Here is a 27,092-nt window from a genome sequence, read left to right as displayed (position 1 = left end):
GTTAATAAATACTACCTTATTACTATGTTTGAAAGTAATAACTTTTTTAATATTTGAGATGAGTTCCTAATTATTTTAATTAAAACAATAATTTGTTAAGATTGCTAATAAACGACTTGTGAGAGTTGGCTTAAAAACATAATAATATATAATAATATATAATAAACAGGTTTGCTTTACACTGTACACATATTACAGGTTGTAAAATAAGAGCTTTACAGTAATGTAATGACCTCATATCTGGACGATTTTCCATAAACATTGGCTAATGCAAAATAGATAGAAGCTTCATTGGGCAGGTGCTTGAGGGCCTCTTCAGCCACAGATTCTGCTGTTTCAAATTGACCTACAAAAAAGAAATGAATATTAAGAAACCCATAACCGTGTGTAGAACTTAAATTTTGTTGTTTTTACACTGCAGTGCAAATTGGTGGTCCTAGCTGGTTATTGATACTGCTGTCTATTGATACTGCTGTCTATTGATAAATGAAGGAAAGTTTCACTTTAAACACAAGTCTTTTATATTAAATACATGGAAGTAATTTGGAAAGTGTTTTCACAGTTCCTATAGAAGGCCAGCAGGCGATAACGTAACACCACAGTTCCTGTAGAAGGCCAGCAGGCGATAACGTAACACCAAGGGATTGAGTACCACTTGGGAACTAACTTAGATAAGAGTGAAACTAAATTATCACCAAATTATCTAACCTATTTCAGTCAATCAAGGTAATTATTGGACAATTAAAACATTTATGATTACAAACAACAACATACAGTACTATAAGAAATAAGACTATTATTTTTTTTAATTAAATAAATGTTAATATCCTATTAGAAAATTGCTTGTTATTCAACTTTTGTACAAATCTAAGCACAATCTATAGCAGTGAAAATATATTATACTAAACCGATTTTGATTTTATATGAAAGATCCATAAAAAATATCATCAAACCTCTGGAAAAGAAGATAAAAGTATCTAGATCATCAGCATTAACCTCCTAAAGTTGAATTCCATCTAGAACGTCACTTATGATTTATTAGTTTTAGCAGGTGATCACAAACATGCCACTCAAACTAAATGTCAATCATCTAATGCCTAATGCTTTCTTTTCTCATTAATTGAGTAAAGAAATATAAATCATATTGGTACCTTGCTTGGCAAGTTTTACTTTTATCATATTTTATTTTCCAATCATTTCTAAAATTACAAGTTGTAACCGATCTGTGCCAACAACCAATCTTTAGTTTTAAAAAATTGCTAATTTTGCATTAAAAGAATATCCTTACTGTATAATAAAACAACAATAAAAAAATAACACATTTCATATTTATTTTAAAAATTAAAACATCTGGCTACTGTATTATACTGAAATGTTCCACAGAAGGACCTTAATTATACAACTACCAATTAACATATGCATAAGTATTACTCAATTTTTGGTTTAGCATTTAAAGACTTTGTACAATAATAATATTAAAATTTGAAATTGACCATTAACTTCTCAATTTCCATTGCTTTACACAAAAAAAGGAAGAAATAATGTCATATCACACTTTTTTAAATGAATTCTGATTATCATCATCATCGTTATCATCATAATCACCATGAAGTCTTACCAATCTCTTCCTTAAGAAGAACAATATTACGCCATGCTCCAACATGATCAACTTCCAGTTTGATTGCTTGTCGCCAGGCACCAGTGGCTTTATCCAACTCACGCTTAGCCAAGAACTTTAAAATATAAAACCCATAATGCATTGCACAACTATCTATCCAAGTGCAATGCATTTTGGGAAGTGTCTTGAGGATATGGATATGGGTGATCATGATAATCTAAGTGACATTTTGTGGAGGATGATAAAAGATACAGTAGTTGAATATACCAAGGATACAAGCCAACCGCACAGCAAACTACCTACAGATTTATTGAACATATTGACATAGCATTTCAAGCAACATACAGTAGTAGAATACAGTATTACAAACACACACACAAATCAAGAGTGAATATTATAGTTTAGATCAAATGGTGTAAATTTGTAGTGTTTTGGTTGAAGATTAGAATGTTTATTAGAAAACTATCGCAGATGTTTGTTTTATGATTATTAATAAATTGTTACTGAACTTTACTGCAAAAACAAATTTACAGTAGTAACACAATTTTAATATTTTCAGTCTTTTATTTTAAGGTAGGCCTACAACAATACATGAACCTGGTTTGGGGTATTGTTTGGAAGGAGAATAAAGAAAAAATCTAATAAATAATTTTGTATTTGAAAGTAATTCAGGCCTTTATGTTATCAATGACAGCAGAATGTTTGGATAGAATTTATGGGTGTGTTTAGACGCCATCACGTTCAAGAAAAACATAAAACAGTACAGAGACACACATAAACAGGATCCAATAAGTTTGAGAAGGATGTTGAGAGAGGGCGGTCTTACCTAGATTGTCAAGCAGTAGTATTGTGTTACTCCAAGCCTGAGCATGATCTTGCTGAAGAGATGACGCATTGAGCCATGCTTGTAACGCGTCGTCATGACGATGCAGATCGAGGAACTATCCAAGCATTGAGGAGCAAGGAGGATAAACATCATGCACAATGATCAGATTAATAATGATTTAGAAAAAAAATGATAAAAATGGTTTGTATGCAAGTAGTAATGGTTTATACGTCATATAGGTTTGATATGATAATGTGTCATTTAAAAAAATTGCAAATTTAATGAAACAATTTTCATAGTAGTAAAATATAATAATTTAGCTTTGAGTAGTAATAATAGTAGTGTAAGTAGTAGAACAAAAATCACTGCAAAAGTGAGATCCATAAAAAAAAATGGAAAACAGTTCTTAGAGGAGCTTATATATCTAAGTGCAAGTGCTTAAATTTATGATAGTTTTGCTCAAAAAAGCACTAGTGAAAAATATAAAAGCACACACTACAAAATCCGAGTCATAAAATGTAATCACGATTTAGAATACACACAGAACATATTTTATGCAATTTTGTATGCAAGGAGACACCATTCTGTGTAAATTAGAGCTCTTCTGAGATTAACACAATAAATTGCCAAAACGCTGGTGCATCATTTGTAACAATAACTGTTGAGTGATGATAAAAACTTTAAACATTTTTATAATAAGAAAAATAGTTGATAATTAACCTAGTATCCGTTAGTTAATGGATGGGTGCCTGAAAGGGATTGCTACTAGGAGCCAATGAATAATGTATAATGAAAAGCATGAAATATCTACATACTAACTACTCTAAGGGATTTATAGATTTTCAATTGGAATTAGATTAATTTTATTGCAGATGGTAAATAATGAAACATGTGTTGAATAATAATGTCATACAGTAAATATGATTTTTTATAATGTACGTCATACATAAAAGTCACCTAACCCAGAAAACAGTCAGTGGATACTAAAGGCCTAAATTCTGTTTATAATGTTTGATGAAGAAGTGACTGAATTTGTACAGGAAACGAAACAACATGGACCCACCCCAATGGACCCACCCCAATGGACCCACCCCAATGGACCCACCCCAATGGTGTCTGATTTGAGTTGACTACTACTATCTAAAATAAACAGAGTTACAATAGATAAAATTCAGTTTATAATAACAAGTAAATGCATCAACAAATTTATCTAATACTTGCAATTGCAAACAGAAAAATGTAAATTTCATATTTATTTTTATTTCAGCAAACGACTACGAAAAGATTAATGTATGTATATATATTTTGTATAAGCCATTTATTCATTCTGATATCTCTGAAACAAAAAATTGCACCTGTTAAAAAATGTTCAGATAGAATTTGAGTATCAACTGATTTAAGAGATTGAGATATGTTATGAGTTTTAACTATTTTTTCTGTGAATTTACATGTGCAATGGAATATTGATTACATAATATCTCACTGAACTAAACCAGCTGACCCATAATTTGAAATGAAAGCAGAATTATGTGGATTTTGATCTTGGGTATTAGTTATGTGATCGGAATTTTCTAATATTAAATAGTTATATTTCTTCAGTGAAGTTATTATTATATGCCTTATACTGTATTATACATTTTTATTTCTAGGATTTGAATTTAATACTGTATATATTTTAAATTTTTCAGAAGTTAGAGAAATAGATATATATAAATCCAAAGGTAAATTGCTAAAAAATGACTATGCTGTGGGATTGCAGACTGATGTCCCTCCAGCTGCCGCTGAAACTGTTATTGAATTGAATTGAATACTTTATTTCAGAATAAATATTCCATATATAAAAAAAAAATTAATGCAAAATGGAAAATCACACTAAAATAGGATTTTTTCCCCCTTAGTGAAGAGATTTGAATATCGTAACAGATAGTTCGTAGTACACCTAACAAGATCATTTTCACTATTCACAATTCTGAATCTAATACCATAGACACACTTACCAGATTTCCCAGATTAAAATAACAGTCAGGGTATTTTCGTCGATGCATTAGAGCTGTAAGATAACTGGTTTCAGCTTGGTCGTACTTCTTCAGTGCAGCTTGTAAAATACCGAGGTTCATCCAAGCTGCTGCAAACTCAGGCCTGTAAAAATAAACAGCATACCTTGAATCTATTCTGAATTTACAATTAATATGTGCAATGTGCCGCTGCTGCTGTATCTTGGTGGAAAAGATACTATAACTAAAATAAAATAAAAACACTTGGTTAAATAGGATAGTTATTGTCTTGTGGGGTTCTCATACTTTTGAACTATAGTGGTGAAATACAAAAAACAACAACAATTATAAGCAAATTTGTCACCGACACATATAGACCTCGGGGGAATTTTAAACTGAATCACTTTCTAAATGATGTTCCAGCTAACACACCTGCTTATACCTGTCCCAATATTTACAGCTAACAGACTTCCTTTATTCTTTGATTTACAAATCTACAAGGGGTTTTAATTGTATCAAGTATAAAAACAAAGGATATCCAATATTTTCACCTTAAAAATAATGTGTCAATATGTAATGTAGTGGTGAGTTCCAACTTAAATATTTTCAATGTAGCAATTTAGGAAAATGAAGAAATCAGCATTTAACTAAGATTGGGAAAAGTCACATTCATTATGATTAAAACATTGTAGTTGTAGTCTAGTTAATAATAGTTGTTACCTTATTTCAACAGCACTCTTTAGCAGCAGCTCCGCCTCAGTCATCTCACCTCTGTCTTTTAAAATATTCGCCAAGTTGTTCATAGCATTATGTCCATAATTTGGGCTTAACTGAATTGCACTGCGATACCTGAAAATAGCCTCTTCAATGTTCCCTTTATCCACAGCACTTTTTGCAATGTTATAATGAACTTTGGCATTATTTGGACAGACTGTCAAACCGGAATAGTACAGTGAATCTTCAGTCAGCCAATCATGGTTGCGCTGGATGCATCGTAGAATGTGCGAAGACAGTAAACATGAAATTCCAATAAGAATAAACTGAAAAATATAGAAAATATCTACATATTTTAAAAATGATATTTTGTAAAATTCATACATGCCATTAAGGTAAGTGTTTTGTATCACAAAAAATAAAAATAATAATAGAGTGTCTTCTGCATTAAAATTGTCTATAGAGCAATTCCAAGATTGTTTTAATATGTACTCAAGAAACTTTTGTAGGATAGTTCAAAAGATTTTCTGATTAAATTCTATAGAGCAATAGATATGAATGTCAACACATCTTCTTCTATTAGCTAATACATATTTGATTTTTGTTCCACCATAAATGAAATAAAAAATTTCAATTTCTTATAATTGAACTTCTTTACATGATTACATTACACAGGCATTTCATTTCAATTATCCATTTTGCAAGGGAACCTATTTTTGTGATAATTGAATTCAAAATAAATGATTACCTCGTGCTAAGAGTGATGGAAGACACAATATAGAGTGAAGAAGCTTAATATTTAGCATTAACAACTAAGTCATGTAGTTAATGAATATGGAATATAAGCCCATTGGCATTTACTTACTTAATCAATGGGTTGTTCAAGCCTATTGTTTAAAGGTTTGCATAGTTAAAATAATACATTTTTTACTGCATCTCTAATAATGAATTGAGAAAGTATCTTAACGTTTGGAAAATCTTTCAATGAGTTATGCTCCAGAACACAATGAAACAAGTAAACATAAATTTTGATTGAACTTACCATACGACATCTAGGCTTAGCATTACAAATACAATTAAAACCTAGTGTAACAATGATTGCAAATCCTAGGCTTGGCAGGTACAAAACTCGTTCTGCTATTACAAATCCTACCCTGAAGAAAATGTTGGTCGCTGGCAAGAATGGAATGATCATGGCAGCTAGGCCTATTGTTAATACTCTGTAAAACAAGTTTTAATAAATTATTATAAATATTTAAAATGTTAGCATCAATAATATTAAATAAATCTAGACATGGAAAATTAATATTTTGATGTACATTCTACAAAATAGACTTTTTTTACGGTTCCTAAATTCTTTTCTACTCTAAATACATTTTTAAAACCAAACATTGTGAACCAGCCAAATGGTTTTAAGGTATATGAAACAACACATATTAAATATATTTATTTTATTTATTCAACTTCTCACTAACACTGTTAGTGAAGGATCGGGACCAACAGGTGGTAAACACCTCTAAAACGGTCCAGTCCCAATTGCACAGTTTCTGTGTGTGACAGTGGCTGTGTTTGTGTGGACTAGTACACCGGGGTAGCCCCTTACTCGTCTCGAAAGATGTACTAGGTTCTTTAAAGTGCACATGAGCTATGTGTACACTGGACCTACGGTTTATAGTCCTTATCCGAGAAGACTCGTTCTACCACCAGAACCATGGAGCGAGTGAGCCTCGAGCCCTTGTCGATGTTATGGCTACGTAATTACGGTTCCACTGTCTTAACCGCTCGGCCACTCACTCACTCGTATAGTACAGTATAGGGTGTTACTGCTTCTATTATGACTAAAAATGATATTCATAATGAACTCTTCAAATTGCTGTATTAAAACATTACAGTACTGTGTAACCAAAATAATGATACCAGCAATTAATATCAAATCAAAGCCCTGTTTTGAATTCCATGTTTTTATTATTTGAGGAAGGCTCGTTGACTACAAACGAATAACATATTCTAAACATGTGTCACTTTAGAATTACCTTTTAGTACAGCAAGTAAAATTTATTACATCTCCAAACACTTTCAATATTAGGATAGTAGTTTGGATTTGTAGTGAATTTTGTTTGGATTGATAGTATAGACAGTGCTGATTGCAACACCTTTAAGCTGGCTGCTGTTTCCTGAACACTATTGATAGATGGATTCTGTGATACATCAGTTTAAAGGAAATTTATCTTCAAATATTAACATGACGGTGTGCATATCAATAATACAAGATTTATATTAGAATTCTATTGATGTTTCAATGAAGGTAATTTAATTACTGAATGTAATCGAAGCCGGAAAAGAGATGATGTGACATCGTTGTAAAATCTTTGTAATGAAAGATGCGATTCAATAAAGATAATTCAGATTGATGAGAGAGCCCCAAATAAATGTAATCAGAAAATGAAAAGTTAGATTCTGTAAAAGGATTTCAATAAGTTGCCGATTACATTTGTTATAATGTGATTTTAAAACATCGGTTTGAACTTTGTTGCTGAAATGGCCTTGTTTTCTGGAAATAAAGTTTATTTAGTGAGTTTGGAAAGTTTTTATTTGGTCAATTTTTTTTTAAACGCATATGTTAAAAATATGGCATTCTGTTTGGTGTCTTTAATTGGATGATTATACCTTTCATTCTATATTAAACTTTAACATAAATTCTCTTTTAATGCATAAGACATAATATGTATGTATATTATGTATATTGATTTCTTAGTATTATTTTACAGTTTCAGATAGTATTATGAAAAACAATTATGAATGTCCTGAATTTAATGTTCCTTTGCATATACACTGGTTTCAAATTTATCCCATCTCAATCTGACAATTTACAACTTTGTATTGAAAGAAGTTGGAAGTGCACAACACAATACATTTGTAGTAACGTACTGTAAATTCCTGAATCTTGTTATTTCGCTAAAAAAATAATTTGTTTTTCTTCTGGTCATATTACCTTTGATTCTGACTAGGAGGACTATATATTGCTTTGTACAGAATCGTTGCAAGGCTTAGCCAAAACAGCAAGACAGCGAGAAGACGAGGATCAGTTGCAGATTGAATCAAGCTTATGCAACCCATTGCCCAGTCAAAACAAAGCCAACTTGGCTGCAACAGCAACCATACATTTAATGAGTAGACATAGTTGTAGTTTATTATCTGTAAAGAACAAAAATGTAACTAATAATAATATGTATAATATTTACTCAGATCATATATATTTCAGAAACATCAGGGATAAAAGTTGGGTTAAGTCTAGTTATTTTTTGCAGTATTATTTAATTGAGATGTGATGCTATTTTAAGATCCATATGGACGGCTGTCTCCAACTCGCATTATTTTAATTGCATATATATCTCTGCTTGATACACTTCACAACATAAAAATTACTCTACAGTAGATTATAAATGTTTGCGTAAGTGTACCTATACAACGACATCTAATTGCTGTAGCGTGTATAAGGCCTTCATGAGCTGAATTATCGTTTCACTCAATTAATTTAAAGTGTAGTACAACCATGACATAAAATTAACCTTGAAATTTTACTAATAAAGAGATGCATTTGACACATAAATTACTCAATGAGAGTATAAGAAATGTATTACTGTAGCTTTACATGAATACATAGCAATATAAAAGTTTAAAATATCTCTTTAAAAATGTATAGACAAATCTAAGCAAGCACTTAAGACCATCAATATATGAATTATGTATATTTGTGTATGGTGACATTGAAAAGGTGTCATAGGATTTACATAAACAAAGAAACTTATGAATTATTCATAATTCTTAAATGAATATTCATAATACTATAAATGTGAAATTTTACTATAAATGTCAAAAATTTTAAATAAACTGCAACATCAAGTTGAAATATGAAGAAATTTAAAAGCTAGTTTAAGCTAACTTGAGTATGTATATTATAATATAGAGAAGTGTTTAACTTCACCAATATATTACAAGACTGTGATAAACGATATTAACATACTCTTGATTAACAACGTACAAAATGGTCACCTGAGACTTGTATTGATTAACTGGTCAAATACAACATGTAAACTACTTAATGCATTTGGTAGACCAATGATGAAATAAAGAGCTACTGGCTACTGGCAGTTTTTATTGAATTCTGTAGTCAGTAGGCCAGTAGTGAAAATGACAAGCTATAGTGAACGCATTTCATAAGTATGGTAGTTATGGCAGCCTGCTGCTGGCTATGTAAAGCTAATGTAATTGTAGGCCAGTAATGGAATTGTTCTTCAGAACAAACTATAAGCTGAAGAGCCATTAATGTATTTTGTAGGGCAACTATTGAAAGTAGTGTAATTGTTTAGAGGGCATGACTACTGGGTCTATTTGACTTTTCATGTACAGTTATTATTTGGAAATAAGATCAGAAAGGTTAGGAGTTATAATGCTATGTCCTAATGTGGTAGGCCTATGGCATTATTTGATTCACTTTGAATTAAGAGAAAGTCTATAATGTCATTACATCTCATTTCAACTACATAAGAATATTATATTATTATAAATTAACTGTATGCTTACTCGAACTAATAAACTTTCTGAAAATGATGCTGGATTGTCAACAGGCTGAAATGTTGGTGGACGACCCATAATAAGATATCGACCCGTTGCCATGGCAATTCCGGAGGTAAATAAAATAAAGTGGCGCTTTAATAATGACTGGATCCAAGGTGAACTAGCAGACATTTTGTCTTTCATATTGCTACTTTTATGACCTGTATATATGCCTACTGCTCTAAAGATATTCTGTGGTGTGAGTCGACAAGCAACAAGGATGTCATAAGCACTACAAAGTCCCTGAAAGAAAAAAAAAATAATTAAAAATTTATTGAAGTATTTTATTTATTTATTTTTGTCTTTATTTTTAAGACACCTTCAGTATCGTAGTACCGATATCACTAGTGCAGCACAAACAAAATCAGATGTAAAAGTATGTTTGTATCTCATACAAATGAACAGTCTTCAAACTACAAGTGGAAATAATATTACTTGTTCTATACTGTACACTCTGGTTCAATTTTGGCACTGAATTTACAACAACAATTGTACTGATATCGCCTTTAAATTCATCATTTTACCATTTACAATAACACGGTTAACATATTAGCCTATAAATTACCTACACATGGCATTATTTGTTAATAATGACATTTTGGATTATGTCACTTCAATTAAGTAGTACATTGCAGTTGTTAGTTTGTCACTTCAATTGAAAATTATTGTTTACAGAAACAAACAACGTAAATCAAAAATATTAATATATATTTCATTTAATAAACAATTATTAAAGAAGACTTACAATGACTGTTAGTCCTTGTTCTTTACAAAGCATGGACACCATACATGCCAACATGGATAATAATAACTTATTGGTATTGAAACTTCTAGGTGGGTGACATGGATTATCTAAAAATATACCAAATAATTCAAATTAGTTAATAGATTTATAGAAAGTCTACATAAATAACTGAAAAAACTCTTAACAACAGACAAACAGAAAGCATTGTAAAGCTCTGTCTATACACTATCAAACTTTATGTGACAAAAAAATGTTATTTGCCATATATAGACATGTCATATCACTACCATATTTGGGCATATCACTACCATATTTGGGCATATCACTACCATATTTGGGCACATCACACTTTCTTTATCAAACTAGATTGAGACAGAGCTTTTAAGCTCTTTATTATGTACATTAGTTCTGCTGGTATCTTGTGAGTGAATCATCTTTTGCTTTCAGTGAATCTTTCTAAAGCCAGAATCGTGACAAATGCCTATACTCAAAAAAAAATTACTATCTCCATAATGTTTCTTCTGAATCATGAAATTTCAACAACAAAATTTAATTTTCTGAAGTTTCATTAAAAATGTGATATTTGCAACAGCGTTGGATTTTAGTTGAGCCACACAATGTTTAATGGATCTGGCCGATTGCTTCCAACAATACAAACATTATTAACTATTACAGAAATTTACGAGATGTATTATAAGCACAAGTTGTACGGATATGAAATGTGATTGCAAAAGGAAACATATTTATTATGTGTTTGCTAAAAGTCATCTATGCACAGAAAAAAAAAACAATTGAAGACAAATGGAACTAAGGTTTTAATTCAAAACTAAATCTAATTAATGCTCAATGATTAAAACTTCTTTTATCTTGTTTCAAAATCTCAATTATTTATGTTTTAACCTTTAAATGTGCTTACTTTAATTGTGTTAATTTGATTTTGATAATTTTAGGTTTAATTTTATATTTTCTTTTGTCAATTTATATACTGTATTTTGTTTACATTTATGTAGTTAAGAACTGAACCACTTTGGAAATCAGTACATTGTATTGAAAGTGTATTTGAGAATAAAGAAAGATTAAATAAAAAAGTTAGTAAATTGGAAATGTAAAAGATACATAAATTGATGTGGAAATGTTTTCAGTAATAACAACTGATGTGAATTATAATAACAAATTTCAAGAAAACAATAGAAGTATAGAATTCAGTTTAAAGCAAACACTTCTATAGCTTGATCAATACTTGCTCAGCTGCTGCTATTTTTAAATTTCATTTTTATTGCAAATCTGCTTTTAAAAAAATATGAAATTTATTGTCATTTCTACCAAAGATTTTTAACTTTTACTTGAACAATATTTATTTTTATTGCAAATACATGTCACAAATTTAATTTGTTTTGGTAATAAACAAATCTGCTACAAAACTATTTAATAAATCCCTTTCTAGATATATTTGTTGTAAGATAAATTGTATTTATTATCATTTATTTCATACACAGTATTTTCTGTTTGCTGTTAATAATGCTGAGTAACATTAAACATTTAGATGACCAAAATCAGTTTAAAAAACAAAGACTTTTAATTTCAACCAATGTTATAACAGTATACAAAGCACTGCTAATTACGAGCTTATCATAGAATTGTGCGCTATATAAGTGTAAATGTTAATGTTAAATGATGTGTTGCTTCAAATCGTCTGTATGGACACTAAAGCATTTCAAGTCTTCAGTTCTTGGAAATCATTAATCTATGTGTTTAATCATTAGTAGTTTCAATTCAGTCATGTTCACACATTCACAATAAAAATTATCACGATATATGTTGTTGAGGTCACAGGTCATGCAGACATTCACAATCCACCCTTCTTAGATTTGAAATTTGGTGTTTTTAACACAGTGTGAACCTGGCCCTTTTGTTATCAATGTGTAATAAAATAATAGATTGGGTTGAAAATATGTACATTCTATATTTTAAAGGCTTTTTATTACTGAAACAAATATTTCAGCATACATCAAACAGTATTACTATACAGGGTGTGATCTATTATTCTACCTCAAGTAAACCTGCTCATTAACTGATTCTGTAAACAAAGTCTTAAGTTTTGGTAATAAATTGTCATACACCTGTACTGTGAAAATGTTACAATTAAATAATATTATCACACCTTAGCATAAATGAATCAATACAGCTTGGAGTATTGTTATAACACGTCAAGTTCCTTTTACATAACTTGATTGATTCTAAATCAATACTTAGGCATTAAGTGATTTATATTTATAACTAAAGAATTGATGATTTAAAGCATTAATGGCTCTAATAGAAAGCTACTATCAAAATCTATGATGTAAATATTTGTACAATATCAGTGACTAGTGGAAATATGTAGTTGGATAGTATGTTTTTAATAATGATAATTAATAATTTTGCATTTTTCATACTAAAATATTGGTCTAATATTATGCAGTAAGCAATAAAAAACAAAATAAGAATAGGTTTCCACAATATTAAGTAAAAAGGCTTTGGTTTAAATCTAAAAATGAAAATCTTGACTTGATCTTTTAACAGAAACTAGCAAAATCAACAACTGTATGTTATTGGTATATTTTATGCAACAAATTCTTTATTACTTTTATTTTTGCATTTTTTTTTACATTTTCTAACTCACTATGATACCATTTATTTCACTGTCTTCACTTGGCGAAAGTAATAATCTTTGTATGAGTCACTTGTTTAGCAGATCATCGTACAAATCTGTTGTATATCACACGCACGCGTTAATGTCGTTGACAATTAACAATAAAGCACATTCAAACAGTCTAGTTAACAATATAGTAGGTTATAACTGTAATACCAGGTTAATTATTATTTCATGGCATTAACATAGGCTTTGTTACTTTGTCTTTCAAAGAACAAAGGTTGACTGATTTTGCTCAGGAGAGTAGGTGGCAAATAAAAAAAACTAGCAAAACTACAATACGAATGCTGCTGTTGTTCTTATTGTTAATGCATCATAGGAAGGGCCTCGGGATGAAAAATTATAAAATGAAGTACTGAAGTTAACCTATTATCCTATTTTATTGTTTAGAATCTTTGTTTATATGACTGAACCATTGCAATAAGGATCAATAATACAAATTGATATTTAAAGACGTTTTTTATTTACTGAGGGCCAATGGCCAACAAATTCCATTAAATTAAATTTCTTGCAACAAGAAATGATGATATTATAACACCATACTTTAGAAAATGTTTGAGCAACCATGACCAACATATTTAATAAAAAATGTACCAAAAAATACACCCACAAAATATTGTTTTAAATTTCTTTGCGGAATTTATAGGTTAACACGAGAGAGGCGGCAGTCAGGAATATAATTGTCTGCTTAAAATGGAGATTTAATTTAGAAATGTTGTTTTTGTTTCTTCCAGCTTCCATGTCTCTTGTGGTTTACACCTTTGATTTTATGTTTACACTCTGTTATGGTTGAGTAGTGTAAACAGTCATCACTCAATCAACATGTTTACTGAAGGGATCAAGCTGAAATACTTGTGATTTATTGTACCATTATATGCAGAACAACTGATACAAATCTCACCATGTATGGTTTATAACCTTATGTAGCACAATGTAGTTTATGCAGCTAAAACAAATTAAAAATCATTTGCCAAAGCCATAATTGTTCTAAAATCACAATCTGGAACTTGCTTGTCATTTACTTGGAAGCTAAACTTTTTGAAACAGTGTCACTAGGTGATGGGACAATTATTATACAGTTAGGTCGTGTTCGTACGGTGGTTAAAATAAGCGCTTAATTTCACCCATGCCTCGGGTTATAAATTGAGCGTTGTTCGTACTTGAAATATTTAACCGCTTAAATGCTTAATCGACGAATCACAAACCGGAAATTACGTTTTAAGGTCAGTTGTCTTTACAACCTACGACCCCATTTTCGCACGCTAGTTTCGTGTTGTATATTTTTTACTCGCGATCTTTCTTTACAATAACAATTACTTGCTACCTTTTACACTGCTTATCCTTGCGACAAACCTTATGCCTCTTAACGCCGATAATCCTGCCGAAATATGCCTTCTCCTGACGACCATTATTTTACTCATTGACGAAGAATTTGAGCCCAATGTTACACGACGGTAACACCACCGACCAGCGGCTCCCCGACCAGCTAGGCCTACTAAGCGGTCTACACCAACAAGGACAGCACCAGCTGACGATCGCTCTCGAAGCATGTATGGAAGAGCTTCGTAGGAGAAATGACGGGCCTAGGCAGCGAACGTTTGTCAAAATTTGACACATTGCCTCTATCGGAGATTTATTATCCTCGAAGGCCGAGTATAATTGGATTATCGCTGAAATAACCTGCAAATTTGGTGAACATTTTACCTCGAATTTTTTGTAGCCTGAGGCAAAAGTTAATTGGATCACGCGAACGGAAATCGGGAATAAGCTGGTATTTTCAACCCCTACGAACAGGCCCTTACTATGGAATTTCCATCTTTCATTTTTCAATTTTCCATGCCCATTTAGTGGAACTTTACAAAATATATGAAATGCAATTCCATTTTTATTTAATTGCCAAAGACCCATAATATTTTTCAGTTGTTGGTTTACAATACTGCTGCTTTATCTTTTACAAATCAATAACCCATGGAGTCAAAGCATAGGTAATACAGAATTCCCACCAGACCAAAGATTGGCTGTCAAATCATTTGTACTTCTCACCTCTAATGTTTTCCTCAATTATATTTTAATAGCTGATTGCACACTTTCAAAGGTCTTTTTAAATGGAGACACATGCCACCGATCACAAATTGTGTATTGGGTTCGTGAAGTGATACAACACACGCCAATTTTGTTACAGTAACTATAGTCACAGTTAAATAATTGAAGCAATTAATCTGTCCATGTTTCAAATTAGATTTTTCTAGTTTTTTTTCGCTAAACTAATGAAGTTGGAATCTAATGTCACATAATAATAACCTTGATCATCAAGCATACAGTAAATACATAGTAGTTTCTGTATATTTAGCACATTTTTGTAATTTACAGGTTTTTATGATAATCAAATGTATATGTATAGTTTTGTAAATAATCAAGTAAGAATCACAGTTCTTTGTATATATAGTTGTTATATTTTACTTTAGCACTTATTTTGATTGTAGTAAAATATTAATACAAATAGGCCTACATATAATACACACATAGGCCTACATAATTCACTTTTTCATTTCTAATGAATTTTAATATTATTGATTGATCTCTCAATTTGTAAAGGCTGACTTGAGCTATGATCAATTAGTGACATTTCAATATGCTTATTGGAGCCATATTATCGAGCAATAACAAAAACAAATTAATTTCAACATATTGCTATTCAGTTTTTCAACGCATTTCAAATTCTCAAGGCCAATGATACATCAAGAAGCATAGTTATTACTTACACTCGCACATCACTATTCATGTGTTAAGTATGAACTGAAAAGTATGGTTATACTCGTTAACAGAATGAAGCAAAATCTGGAATTAAGACCGACGAAGGTTTACCCAATCTTTTTAAAATAGAAATGATGAAAATAGAAATGATTCCATTATCCTTGTCTCGGCTAACACTAAATTATTGGATTGAACATTAATAATAAAACTTCTCAATAACCAAAAAAAGCGTACAATTGTATTGTCCCAAAACATGAAAAAATAAGATGTATCAAATAATTTTTTGGTCAAAGTGAAAAAGTATTTTGTGACATAAACTGGCCATTTCAACACTTAAAAGAAACTAATATCTATAATTGTTAAATCTTTCAAAAATATGGAAAAATGGTTTTAAAAACCAGTTAATAAAAAGGTAATGAAATTCTGAAAATAGAACATTTAAAATTATAATGTAGGTCTAGTGCTATAAAAATAAATAAAAATGTGCTTTTATGATTCCATATAATATTTATAACGAGAATAGAATATAATGGTACTTTGACAGTAAATATGTTTTTAGTGCCATTTATTCATCTTAATCTCCTGAGATGAAATAGTCTTATCAAACAAAGACAGTTTAAGTATGTCAGGTTTTACAGATGTCTACAGAGAAAATGGTTTTAAAACAAAGAAAATTGTAAAATATTATTTTAATGTTATACAACACAGACCTATATAACTAATTCAGTATATAGAAGTGATTACTAGCAAAATGACCATTACAATACAGTGGATTGTAAGCGGATATGATGTGCATAAAATCAGACCTACTTAAATTATTCAAGACGAACGAAGTTGACAGTTTACGAATATTGCACTGGACAAAAGTTTCCATGTAGATTATTATATCCATATATTTATTTTTTTATATTTCATTTCAACTACATCCAACAGCAAAAATCTTTCCTTACATATATTTGGCACAAGAAATTAAGCTTTACAAAAATAAATTAAATATTGTTTGATTTGTATTGAAGGAGATTATAGTCCTACTGGTGTATCATCGTAATTATGAATCAGAGAACAAAGGATATAAAACTAGTAAATGAATATTATCAGAAGGGCTGTAAAAGGATGATACAAAGTCTAAGAGAAGACAGCAAATCTAATAAGCAATTAATGTCCATGTATTGGTTTGCCAGCAAACCATCTGTACAAGAAGCGTTCATGATTTAAAAAAAAATTCTTTTGAAATTGAATAACAAATTATATTTCAAGTTTGTGTTCTATTAGTCAGATGAGATAGAAAAAAAACCATGGATATCAAAATTGAATCAAAGTTTGTAAAACATACCTTGAGTATTTGAAAACAATTTATTTAAAATGAATATTTGACATTAAAATGATCAAACATAAATGAAATATTGCTACTTATGAACAAATTCAACTTCAAAACTCCGTTAAGAGCAAAAATATTGAAATTACAGATATTAAAATTGTGATATTCAGTCATTAAAATGATTGAACATTCATAAAGCTATCTGCATAGTTCTTGATAATGGATTTGGAGGATAATTCGGCACCATAACATCATAAATCATATCTAATTTAATACACAAAGTCTTCAATATTCAAATACAATGGTAATTGGATGCCATATTCATTTTGTAGAATTGAAACTGTCTTTGTATTGAACACCGACAATGTCACAATTTGTTAATAATCAATTTTTTAAATCATACATTTCAGGCTAGCAATGGTATTAACTAATCAATACTATAAAATAGCAGCTTTCTTTCATTTTTTTTCTCGGAATTAAATAAATGTATTGCGTCAACACAAACTATATATTTGATGAATAAATGCATTTTATTACGTTAGAATTAAATCAATATTTTGCCTTAATGCAAACTATTTCTTGAATAAATGAATTTTATTATATCTATTAAAAGTAAAAGTTTATTGATGAATTAAATAGAATGACAGACATGTCTGAAACACTTATTTTTTATATCAACAATCTTATTACGTAAAACAAAATTGAAAAAACTAAATAGTCAACTTAAAACAAACAAGGCCAACAGCCATTAAGTCGCGTGCTACAATGCATAGTGATACCGGACCGACAGACAGACCGACAGACCGACAGACAGACCGACCGACCGACATAGTGAACTACACTGACCGAAATTACTGAACATGTTTAAAAATGTTGAAATGTTTAAAAACATTTATATCTTTTGACGTGCTCGTATAACGTAATTTCGAGTTGAAAAGTAAGTCAAGAAAACAGAAATCGGGCAAAAAGAGTGCGCAATAACATTTAACGCGCAGTGCGCGCGCAAAAATATGCGCACCCATGGCAATTTTGTAAACGCTAAAAATTGCCTGAAACGTACTCTTATTTCATCGAAAATAAATTTTGAAAATTTTAAGCGCGCGTACGCATGCGTTACATGCGCTACGCACGTAATTGTATTGCCATATGATGATTTATGCCCTGAAATTTATGAGTACCAAATTTTATTTAATTGTGATTCATGGTTGTGAAGATATGATTACAAACGTGATTTCGTTGAATCGTGCGTAGACCGCGTAATTTTTTATTGCGCACCGTGAAAACATAACCACATTGATTCCTGGCCATAAGGAATATACTGTGAAAAATTGACCTAGCTAGATTAAACTGATATCAAGATAAGGTCAGAAAGCGATAAAATGCATAGTGATACCAGACCGACAGATAGACAGACCGACAGACCGACCAACCGACCGACATAGTGAACTATAGAGTCGCTTTCACGCGACTAAAAACTACCAGAACAGCAAAATGGGTATCATTTGCCTTTTTTTCTATGATATTAGTAAAATTTTAAATTTTGATTCTATCACAACTATAATTTTACTTAATAAAAAGTTCCATTGAAATAGTATAATAAAGATTTTATTTTAGACAAACTATTTTCCTTGAAACATTTTGTCACTGGTGATCTCTGGATTTACATAAACCAATTGCGCACAATAATTGTGTCAATATCATTTAACTTAACACAGACAAATGTCACAATCAACAATCATGTCTCTTCTAAAAACGTAATTTGTGTACTTAGAAAAAAAAACGGGCATTGCATTTTGAAGAAAAATAATCAGGCCAACACCTGTGCCGGAGAACTAGATCAGGAGATCTTCCTCAAAAATGTTTGTGTTGAGATTTTGTTATTAATCATTAGTCCATCTTGAGTCTTTAAAGCAGTGTCGCTGCACTGTTAGCTTAACATTCACATTGTTTTCACTAGGAAAGATTACCATAATTTTCAAGTTGTATTACATTTTATTTATCCAATATTTTGATTGTCATAGAATTTTTTACACATTTCTAAAATGTTAAATGTTGCATGAAAGGTAAAACTCTTCCAGAAAATTACTAATTAGGATCCAAATGAAATTATTTCAAGCTTGAATTATTGGCTCACAATTTTCATATCAAACTTTTATTAGACCTTCTGATAAAAAATTGTCAAACATTGAGTTGAGTGTGTGTCATATTCATATTTTCTAACATTGTTTCACAGCAGTTTATAACCTAATTTAACTAGGCCCACCAGGCTATAAGCTCAACATCAGCAGGTGCTCCTGTGATACCACAAGTAGCAGCTCATCCTATGGTCATGTCACTATATGCTGAAGTCAATCAAACATGAACCAGGTAAAAATGGCCTGAAAGAAATGCTCCAAATATTGCCATACCATTCCATTACATTAATAATCCATCATAGGATTTCACTTTGATATAAAGATGATTTTATAAAACAAATTTTCTTGAGCAGTTAGGCTAAGTGTGTTGGTAATTTATGTACATTTGTGTTCCTATTAAAGAAAACCTTCCTCCCTATTTGCCTATTTCCTTTAATGAGTTAATAGTAATACAAAGTAAAATAAATTAAAAACTCAATAATATTCACCTATTTTTTTGCAATTATTATACATTTACTTTTTTTGACAAAAAATTTGAATTTAGATGTAACATGAAACTTGTGCAATTTACAAGATATGAAATCTAATATAGCAGATCTTTAACACCAGGGGAAGAACAAAAAGAATTAAAATTCAAAAGGAATACTCAGATAATCTCATCTAAACACGCATCACTTTCTGTCCACACGTTAACCGACGAGTGACTGGATGTTGTTATCGCCTGTTGTGCTAGTTTTTATGAGAGAATAGAGATCAAAAGATATGTTGTTTAATACGATAATTCATAGTATAACCAATAACAGTGATATTTATCTGCCAAACAACAGGCATTTCACTACAATGTGTAAAAAAATGTATTGAAGAATACAGTAATTTACATGAAAATAAATAATCATGGTTGTGAACAAAAATTAGCCACTGTTCATACCTACAACACTGTACTGTTTCCAAAATATGTGGTGAAAATAAATAGTGATGGTAAAAAATATTCAATATCCAGGAAATACCTACAAAATGTAGCCTGGAAACCAATATATATATATAATGTTCACATTATTTAAATAATTTATGCATTTATTAATATATATTTTGTATTTTTGAAATGTACCAAATGTGTCACTGACACAATAAACCATTAACTTTGTTTCTTAAAGACATTTGAAATATTTTCAGTTTCATGATTCAAAGCAGCTATTAACTTTTAATATGAGACTTGAATACCTGATGAATAATGGGATAAAAGGATCTACTGTACCTTTATAGAAATACAAATCAAATTGCAACATGTGTTAGCCTTTTACATAACATCAATATTTACATGCCACCTTTTAGTGTTTAAATGACATTTTATAAATCATGGAAATATATGAAATGTTTTGTAAACTTTCAAAAGCGATTTAGCGTAGGCCTTTAAAATTAATTTACAGACAAAGGTTCTGTAGTATTTAATATAAAAGCATTTTAAATCTGTTCTCAATTCAACTTTATTAGTATATTTTATTGTTTAAAATAAATTTAATGTTAGGGCTTTGAAAGAATGAATTTCTAAAAGCATGTCAACACAGCAAGTAGAGTTTACACATTAAACTTTAATGGAAAGTAGTTCAAAAAACAAATAAACTTTAAGTACTGTAGTTAAACTATTTTTTCTAACATTTCTGAAGTATTGCATTTGTTGAAATAATTCTATTTTATTTATAAAAATTTGTGATATATTTTAAAAATATTATTATGTTATAGATTCAAGAAATGTTATTGGTCCACTTAAAATTCATTTTGCTTGGCGTAGTTAAGACAATAAAATTACACAAATTTAAATACTGTAAACATCAAAACCATAAAGGGAACTTTAATTTATAAAGAAAAGTCTTTCAGAAAAGATGGGTAAATGAATAACAAACATCATTAATCATGTATTATTATGCTTTAATTACATAATACTTGGATTAGCAGGCCCGTATCCAGGGGGGGTGCGTTGGGTGCAGACGCACCCCCCCCCCCCCAAGTCCCAAAAGGTCCACTATTTCCTCGGTTGGTATTTTTTCTTGTCTTGTTTAACTAAAGACAATATCATTATATATATACAAAATTTACATTATCAATGGTATACAAACAAAAATATGCTAATATAAATTGAAAAAATACCGGTAATTAAATTACGGAATCTGAACTGACTCGATGTAAAACATGCGCAGTCGATCATGTGACGACAAGCAATAGCTTAGCGCTTCATGTACGCGGTACGCGGTAAAGTGTTTGCTGGAGAAATACAACTTAACGTCAGGGAACACGTGTACTTTTTGTCGGGGAATATAATGCAGTAAAAAGCGTTCGCGTTCACTTCGTAGCTAGCTTCAGCGCCTAGAAAACCGCGACGTTTCATTGACCGTGAGAGTACGTCAGAGTGATATTATGCACTTTATATGCATTCATTATTGCTAGCGATCTAACTTACTACTAAACAATAGCTAGGTACGCACTTGTCTGGCGGTATCCCTTTGTACGAATCGTTCAACGTTGGGTCGAGACGCGTGATATCAAGTTTCATCCAGGGACCAAAATGTGTAATGTGTTATTTTCCAGGCGAAGTTTACCGACGGTTACGTCGTGTACTGCGTCGACGTACGCTACACTACAGCAAAAACGAATTATGTTAATTGTTCGTTTGTTCACCAATTTTTTAATTTACAAGTAACCTTCTGTACCGTGGGGCACCTAAAATAAATTTTTCATCCATTACTAAACAAAAAAACATGCCATTTTCGCTTAGCCAACATTATAGCTATAGTTATTACATTTTCAATATCCTGTATGTCATGAATTTCTCACCACTCGGAAGTCCAGATGGTACGCATGCATACACCTGGGAGGAATAAACTTTTTTCCCCGACTGAAAAAGGTCTACGCTTGCGTTTTTTAAGCCTCTAGGCCTGATGTTTCCAAAGTATAAAATGCAATTTTTTGAAGACCTGCAGCTCTAGTTTTAAACATTTTCTTAGCTCAGCCCCAACAATAAAGCTGGTCATATTTCGAAGAACAAGAAGTACATTTTCCGGGACCTAACATCTCTAAGTTTTCAAACATTTCTTAGCTCAGTCACAACCCATGATAGGGACTTATATATTTTTTTTCATGTTTTGAAGTATAATAAGTCCAATTTCCAGGACCTCCAACTCTATTTTTCAAAATTTTCTTTGAACTTTTATTTTTTAAATTGAAAAATATGGATTGAAACAGTCATCGCGCATCGTTTTTTTGCACGCAGTATTTTATTTATGCATTATAAAAAATGGAAAAAATGGCTACCCTAAATCTGATTAAAAAGACCTCAAATGACGCTAGAACGCGTTGCTTCCGGGGGCTTCGCCCCCTGGACCCCCACCGGGGGCCCTTGGCGGCCCCTGGCCCTCAGCCTAGTGATGCTCGCTTCGCTCGCATAGCCCCCTCGTCGGGGAATGTAGCCCCTGCGTCGGGAAGATCCTGGCGCCACCCCTGCTGAGTTGGCCTCATCATGAAAGCGTTAAGTTCTGGTGTCCATCGTTCAACTAGCCCAAGCCACAACAGAGAGTCTTACATCAGTCTTTAGAACGTCAAATAACGCAAATTTTTCCAGGGCCTTCGGCCCCTGGACCCTCACCGGGGGCCCTTGGCGGCCCCCTGGCCCCCAGCCATTGTTGCTCGCTTCGCTCGCACCCTCCCATTATAAATGCTGCATACGGGCCTGATTAGAAATCAGTAATTACGGTAACAAATTTTGAAAACAACATGTCATTTAATTCACATGTGAAATGTTCTTGGAAGCAAAATCCCTGATGTACATACATTTTAGGAGCTTGCAATGGAAAATACATAAATGTCGACTATCCAGTTAGAAATGACTAAACTCGGGTTGAGAAGGCATCATGCATTAATCTGTTCGTTTATCGGCGATTAGAATTAACGATTAGCTTTAAAACAAGTCCACACTCCAGGGAATGTTGTTTCAGTTTAATTGTTTCTAATGAATAATTTGTCCAGTTCCTTAATTTCTATGCTCAGAGGAATCATTACAACAAAATCCTGTTGCTGTTCAATGAATCTATTATATAAATCATCAGGAAGTGAATGAGTTGGATACATTTGTTGAATTAAAATTATTTTATTAATAGAGGGTGTAGGTGAATGGTCGGCAGTATACGCATGGATCAGGTGAACGGCAGGCATTATGCAACTATTTTTATAATTTGATACTAAAGGTTAGGATAGATGAAAGTCCTAATCACTTCACAAAACATGTTTAGCAATTGTTCAAAGTTTTAGCTTTCTTACCCTATAATATTAATTCAGTTCTTAGAAACTTAGGAAGTCTACTAACAGCCCATCAATTTTCCTGTTTTCAGCATATTTTTGGAATATCAATTTAAACAAGGCATTATAGATCAAGACAACTATTAGACTTGATGTCTCTGGGTCGATAAATGAACTAACTAAAAATGAAATTAAAAAATCAATGTTGTTATTGCCAAATTATTTACAAATTAAAAAATACTTTTTCGATGCATATTTCAGCCAAATTACCAATCTAAAAGTTAATGTGAAGTAAAATTAAAGATTTTTATGAGCAATTTGGGAATTTACTCCAAGGAGATATTTCCCTGGAGTAAGATACATAAATGGCACATTGTTGTTCATACAGTATTGGTACAGTCTTTATCATACCAAAGGTCTGACAAACTATGTTTTTTCTCGATTAAAAAGTCCTCAATATTCATTTTTTATATAGTGGAATTTTATTATACCACTTTACAGCTACTATCATCGATCTTTCATTATTTTTAAAGCTATATTTCCAAGAAATTAAGTTAAATTTGAATTTTATGCAAAACAAATTGTTTTTTTTTCGATATACAAAAGCATGATTTAGTTCTAAATGAAACAAACAACTTCAACTTTTAAATAACATAACATTTAACCTACTCAGAAAAAGTAAAACAAAATAATCTATAATTATATTCAAAGGATTTTGATATAAGTTTTGACAGATGAATGATTGATTTACAGTACTTCATTGTAATTGAACATACATGCGTAATAATTTGTACGTGTGCGTGTAATTTGAAAAAAATACTAATAGAAAAGGCTAAAAAGGCTAATATCACACATGACTCACACTGCAAACAATAATAATAACAGCATTTGTGTTTAGTATAATACCTCAATGCTTAAGATGTGTGGCTTGAAAGTTGAATAAGACAAAATTGATTTTTGTAACACAATACATTTGAATAAACAAAGAAAAATTAATTTAACTTCACACCAAACAGCTGATTTTTTTGCCCCAAGATATTATTTGTGAAATGTGTATTAACTAGGTGATACTCTTACTGGCACAAAACAAATGGCAGTGATTTGACTTCATGATTTGTTTAAAATTGATACTTTTTTTTAATGAAAAAGACGATAATTGCATTGAACAGAATCACTTTACTCTACCACTAGCAGTAATTAGCAGTGAGTTTAGCAATTTTCTATAAAATCCTTTCATTACTTTTCATCATTGCCTTTAAATGTCAATATGCTACTTTAGATTTCAGGAGAACACTATCAATCCTCTAGGTTTAAAAGGCTGTAGACCAACAACCAATGGTCAACTATCAAGAAATGGTTAGTAAATGGAGACAGTTTATTTGATTGACTGTTTTAATAAGCACCCTAGGCCCACTCAAGTCTACTTCTTACTCATTTGGGCTGGTTAAAGTACAAAATACAAAAAGTTAAAGTAAAAAAAGTTTCAACATTAATACATAAACTTCAATTAACTAACAAACATCCGTTGAATTACTAAATCCGTCTGAACGCAAAAAGCATTTATAATACTGGCGACAAGTAAGGAACATTTTTATCGTTGGCATTTAAAACGATACATTGTCTCTTTGAAACTATAATCTTATTTTGACTTCTTATCCTGTTGTCAACTATTATATGCGACTACAATGCTTTATAATACAGTAGATTCCAAATTAACTTATGCATCTCATTTCAACAACCAAAATTGTATCATAGCACTTGACAAGACATTATGAATTTATCTAGGACCAAAGTATTTATTGAAAATGATATCTAGATCAATTATGGCCTATGGGAAGACAACAAATCAGCTCAAATCATGATTAAGTACAGTTACATAAATTATTCAAAAGGAAGTATAAAAAAACCTACTTATATTATTTTGTGTCTACACTTTATAATTTTTTTGCCGGAAATAAAATACACCTCTGGGGAAGTTCTTTTTTAATCTTACTTAGAGTGATTATTGTTGAATAAGTCTAAAGGGCTTTTGATACATCATGATCATCTTTCACCTACAACAAATGGGATGAGCAGATATTAGTACTAACATAGTAATGTTAATTTTAACGAACATATAATTCTCATAGTTCAGTATGTTCTTTATAGTACTGTGGTAAAACACAATATAGATGACACCAAAAATCAAGAAATTAATACAGAAAAGACAAATAGCATTTCGGTCTCAAAACAAGAAAAATATGAAACAACTAAGAAATAAAATTATCAAAGAGGTATCGCTTGCAAAAAAAGATTTTTACCATACGCGTATTGAGAAACATAAAAAAAGTAATCCAGCACAATGGCACAAAGAAATTAAACAATTAGTAGGTACCGGAAAAACCAGTTGTGTTAAAATACACATGCCTCCCGATATTGACGAAAACAACTATGTAGCTGCTGCTAATCTGATAAATAACAACCTCACGTCAGTTGCAGCAGGCATTCCAGTTTTTAACAAGACACAACTTCCAGCTTATCTACCTGCATTGCACCAATGCCCACTCGTTTACCCATGGGAAGTATACAATGTGCTTAGAAGAACTAAAGCCAACAAAGCAAACGGGCCAAGTAATATCCCAGCAAAAATTGTTAAAGAGTTTGCGTATGAAATCAGTGGACCATTAACAGAAATAATCAACACATCATTCCAGAACGGAATTGTACCTCATCAATGGAAAACTGCAAAAGTCGTCCCTATGCCTAAGACAAAGCCTGCGTCGTATGACAAAATTCGCCCTATCACTGACCATTTTGCGAAAGTACCGTAGCCGAAGGTTTTATCGTTCAATGGTTGATGAGAGATATTTATATAAAACTCGACCCCAATCAGTTTGGTAATCGTCCCGGTAGATCAACATGTCACTATCTCATCAAACTAGTAGATACGTTAGCCCCATTCAATATCTAGGCTACTAATAACAGATTATAGCAAAGCATTTGATAACATTAATCACAATGTATTAATACCTAAGATGCTTTCACTTGGTGCTAGACCAGAAATCATGCCATGGGTATAACAAGTAGATCACAATACGTCTCCTACCAAGGTGTTAACTCTAAAGTGGTCACTCTCCGCGCAGGTATCCCACAAGGAACTAAATTAGGACCTTTGGGATTCCTTTGCATGAATAACGATGTTGACATATCGAACAAAATTACCACCCTTATGTTGATGATATGACGATGATCGAGTCCACATTTAGAAACGATATCAATAGACGCAATATGCAGATTGAAGTGGACTCGTTAACAGTTTGGGCAAATGAACATTTTATGAAACTTAATCCAAGTAAATGTGCTTCTATGATGTCACTTTTATGAAAACAGCACTTTATTGATCCATTAAGTAT

General features: G+C 31.3%; 1 protein-coding gene across 2 annotated transcripts in view; it reads right to left on the bottom strand.

Moving 5' to 3' along the window:
- The window catches only part of LOC140050490 (protein O-mannosyl-transferase TMTC4-like), a 60,733-nt gene that overhangs the window by 1,429 nt on the left and 32,212 nt on the right, over positions 1-27,092 (bottom strand). Inside the window, exons 6-13 of one of the 2 annotated variants that reach the window (XM_072095707.1) lie at positions 10,515-10,621; positions 9,737-10,012; positions 8,145-8,347; positions 6,195-6,372; positions 5,159-5,478; positions 4,442-4,583; positions 2,445-2,559; positions 234-346 (exon numbers count right to left, since the gene is read on the bottom strand). In XM_072095707.1, coding sequence (XP_071951808.1) covers positions 234-346; positions 2,445-2,559; positions 4,442-4,583; positions 5,159-5,478; positions 6,195-6,372; positions 8,145-8,347; positions 9,737-10,012; positions 10,515-10,621 — 1,454 coding nt within the window. Of the gene's footprint in view, positions 1-233; positions 347-1,618; positions 1,734-2,444; positions 2,560-4,441; positions 4,584-5,158; positions 5,479-6,194; positions 6,373-8,144; positions 8,348-9,736; positions 10,013-10,514; positions 10,622-27,092 lie in introns of both variants that reach the window. The other variant, XM_072095708.1, reaches the window with a different exon arrangement.

The sequence above is a fragment of the Antedon mediterranea genome, chromosome 5, assembly GCF_964355755.1.
Source record: "Antedon mediterranea chromosome 5, ecAntMedi1.1, whole genome shotgun sequence".
Taxonomy (NCBI): domain Eukaryota; kingdom Metazoa; phylum Echinodermata; class Crinoidea; order Comatulida; family Antedonidae; genus Antedon; species Antedon mediterranea.
This window is presented reverse-complemented; position numbering and strand designations above follow the sequence as displayed.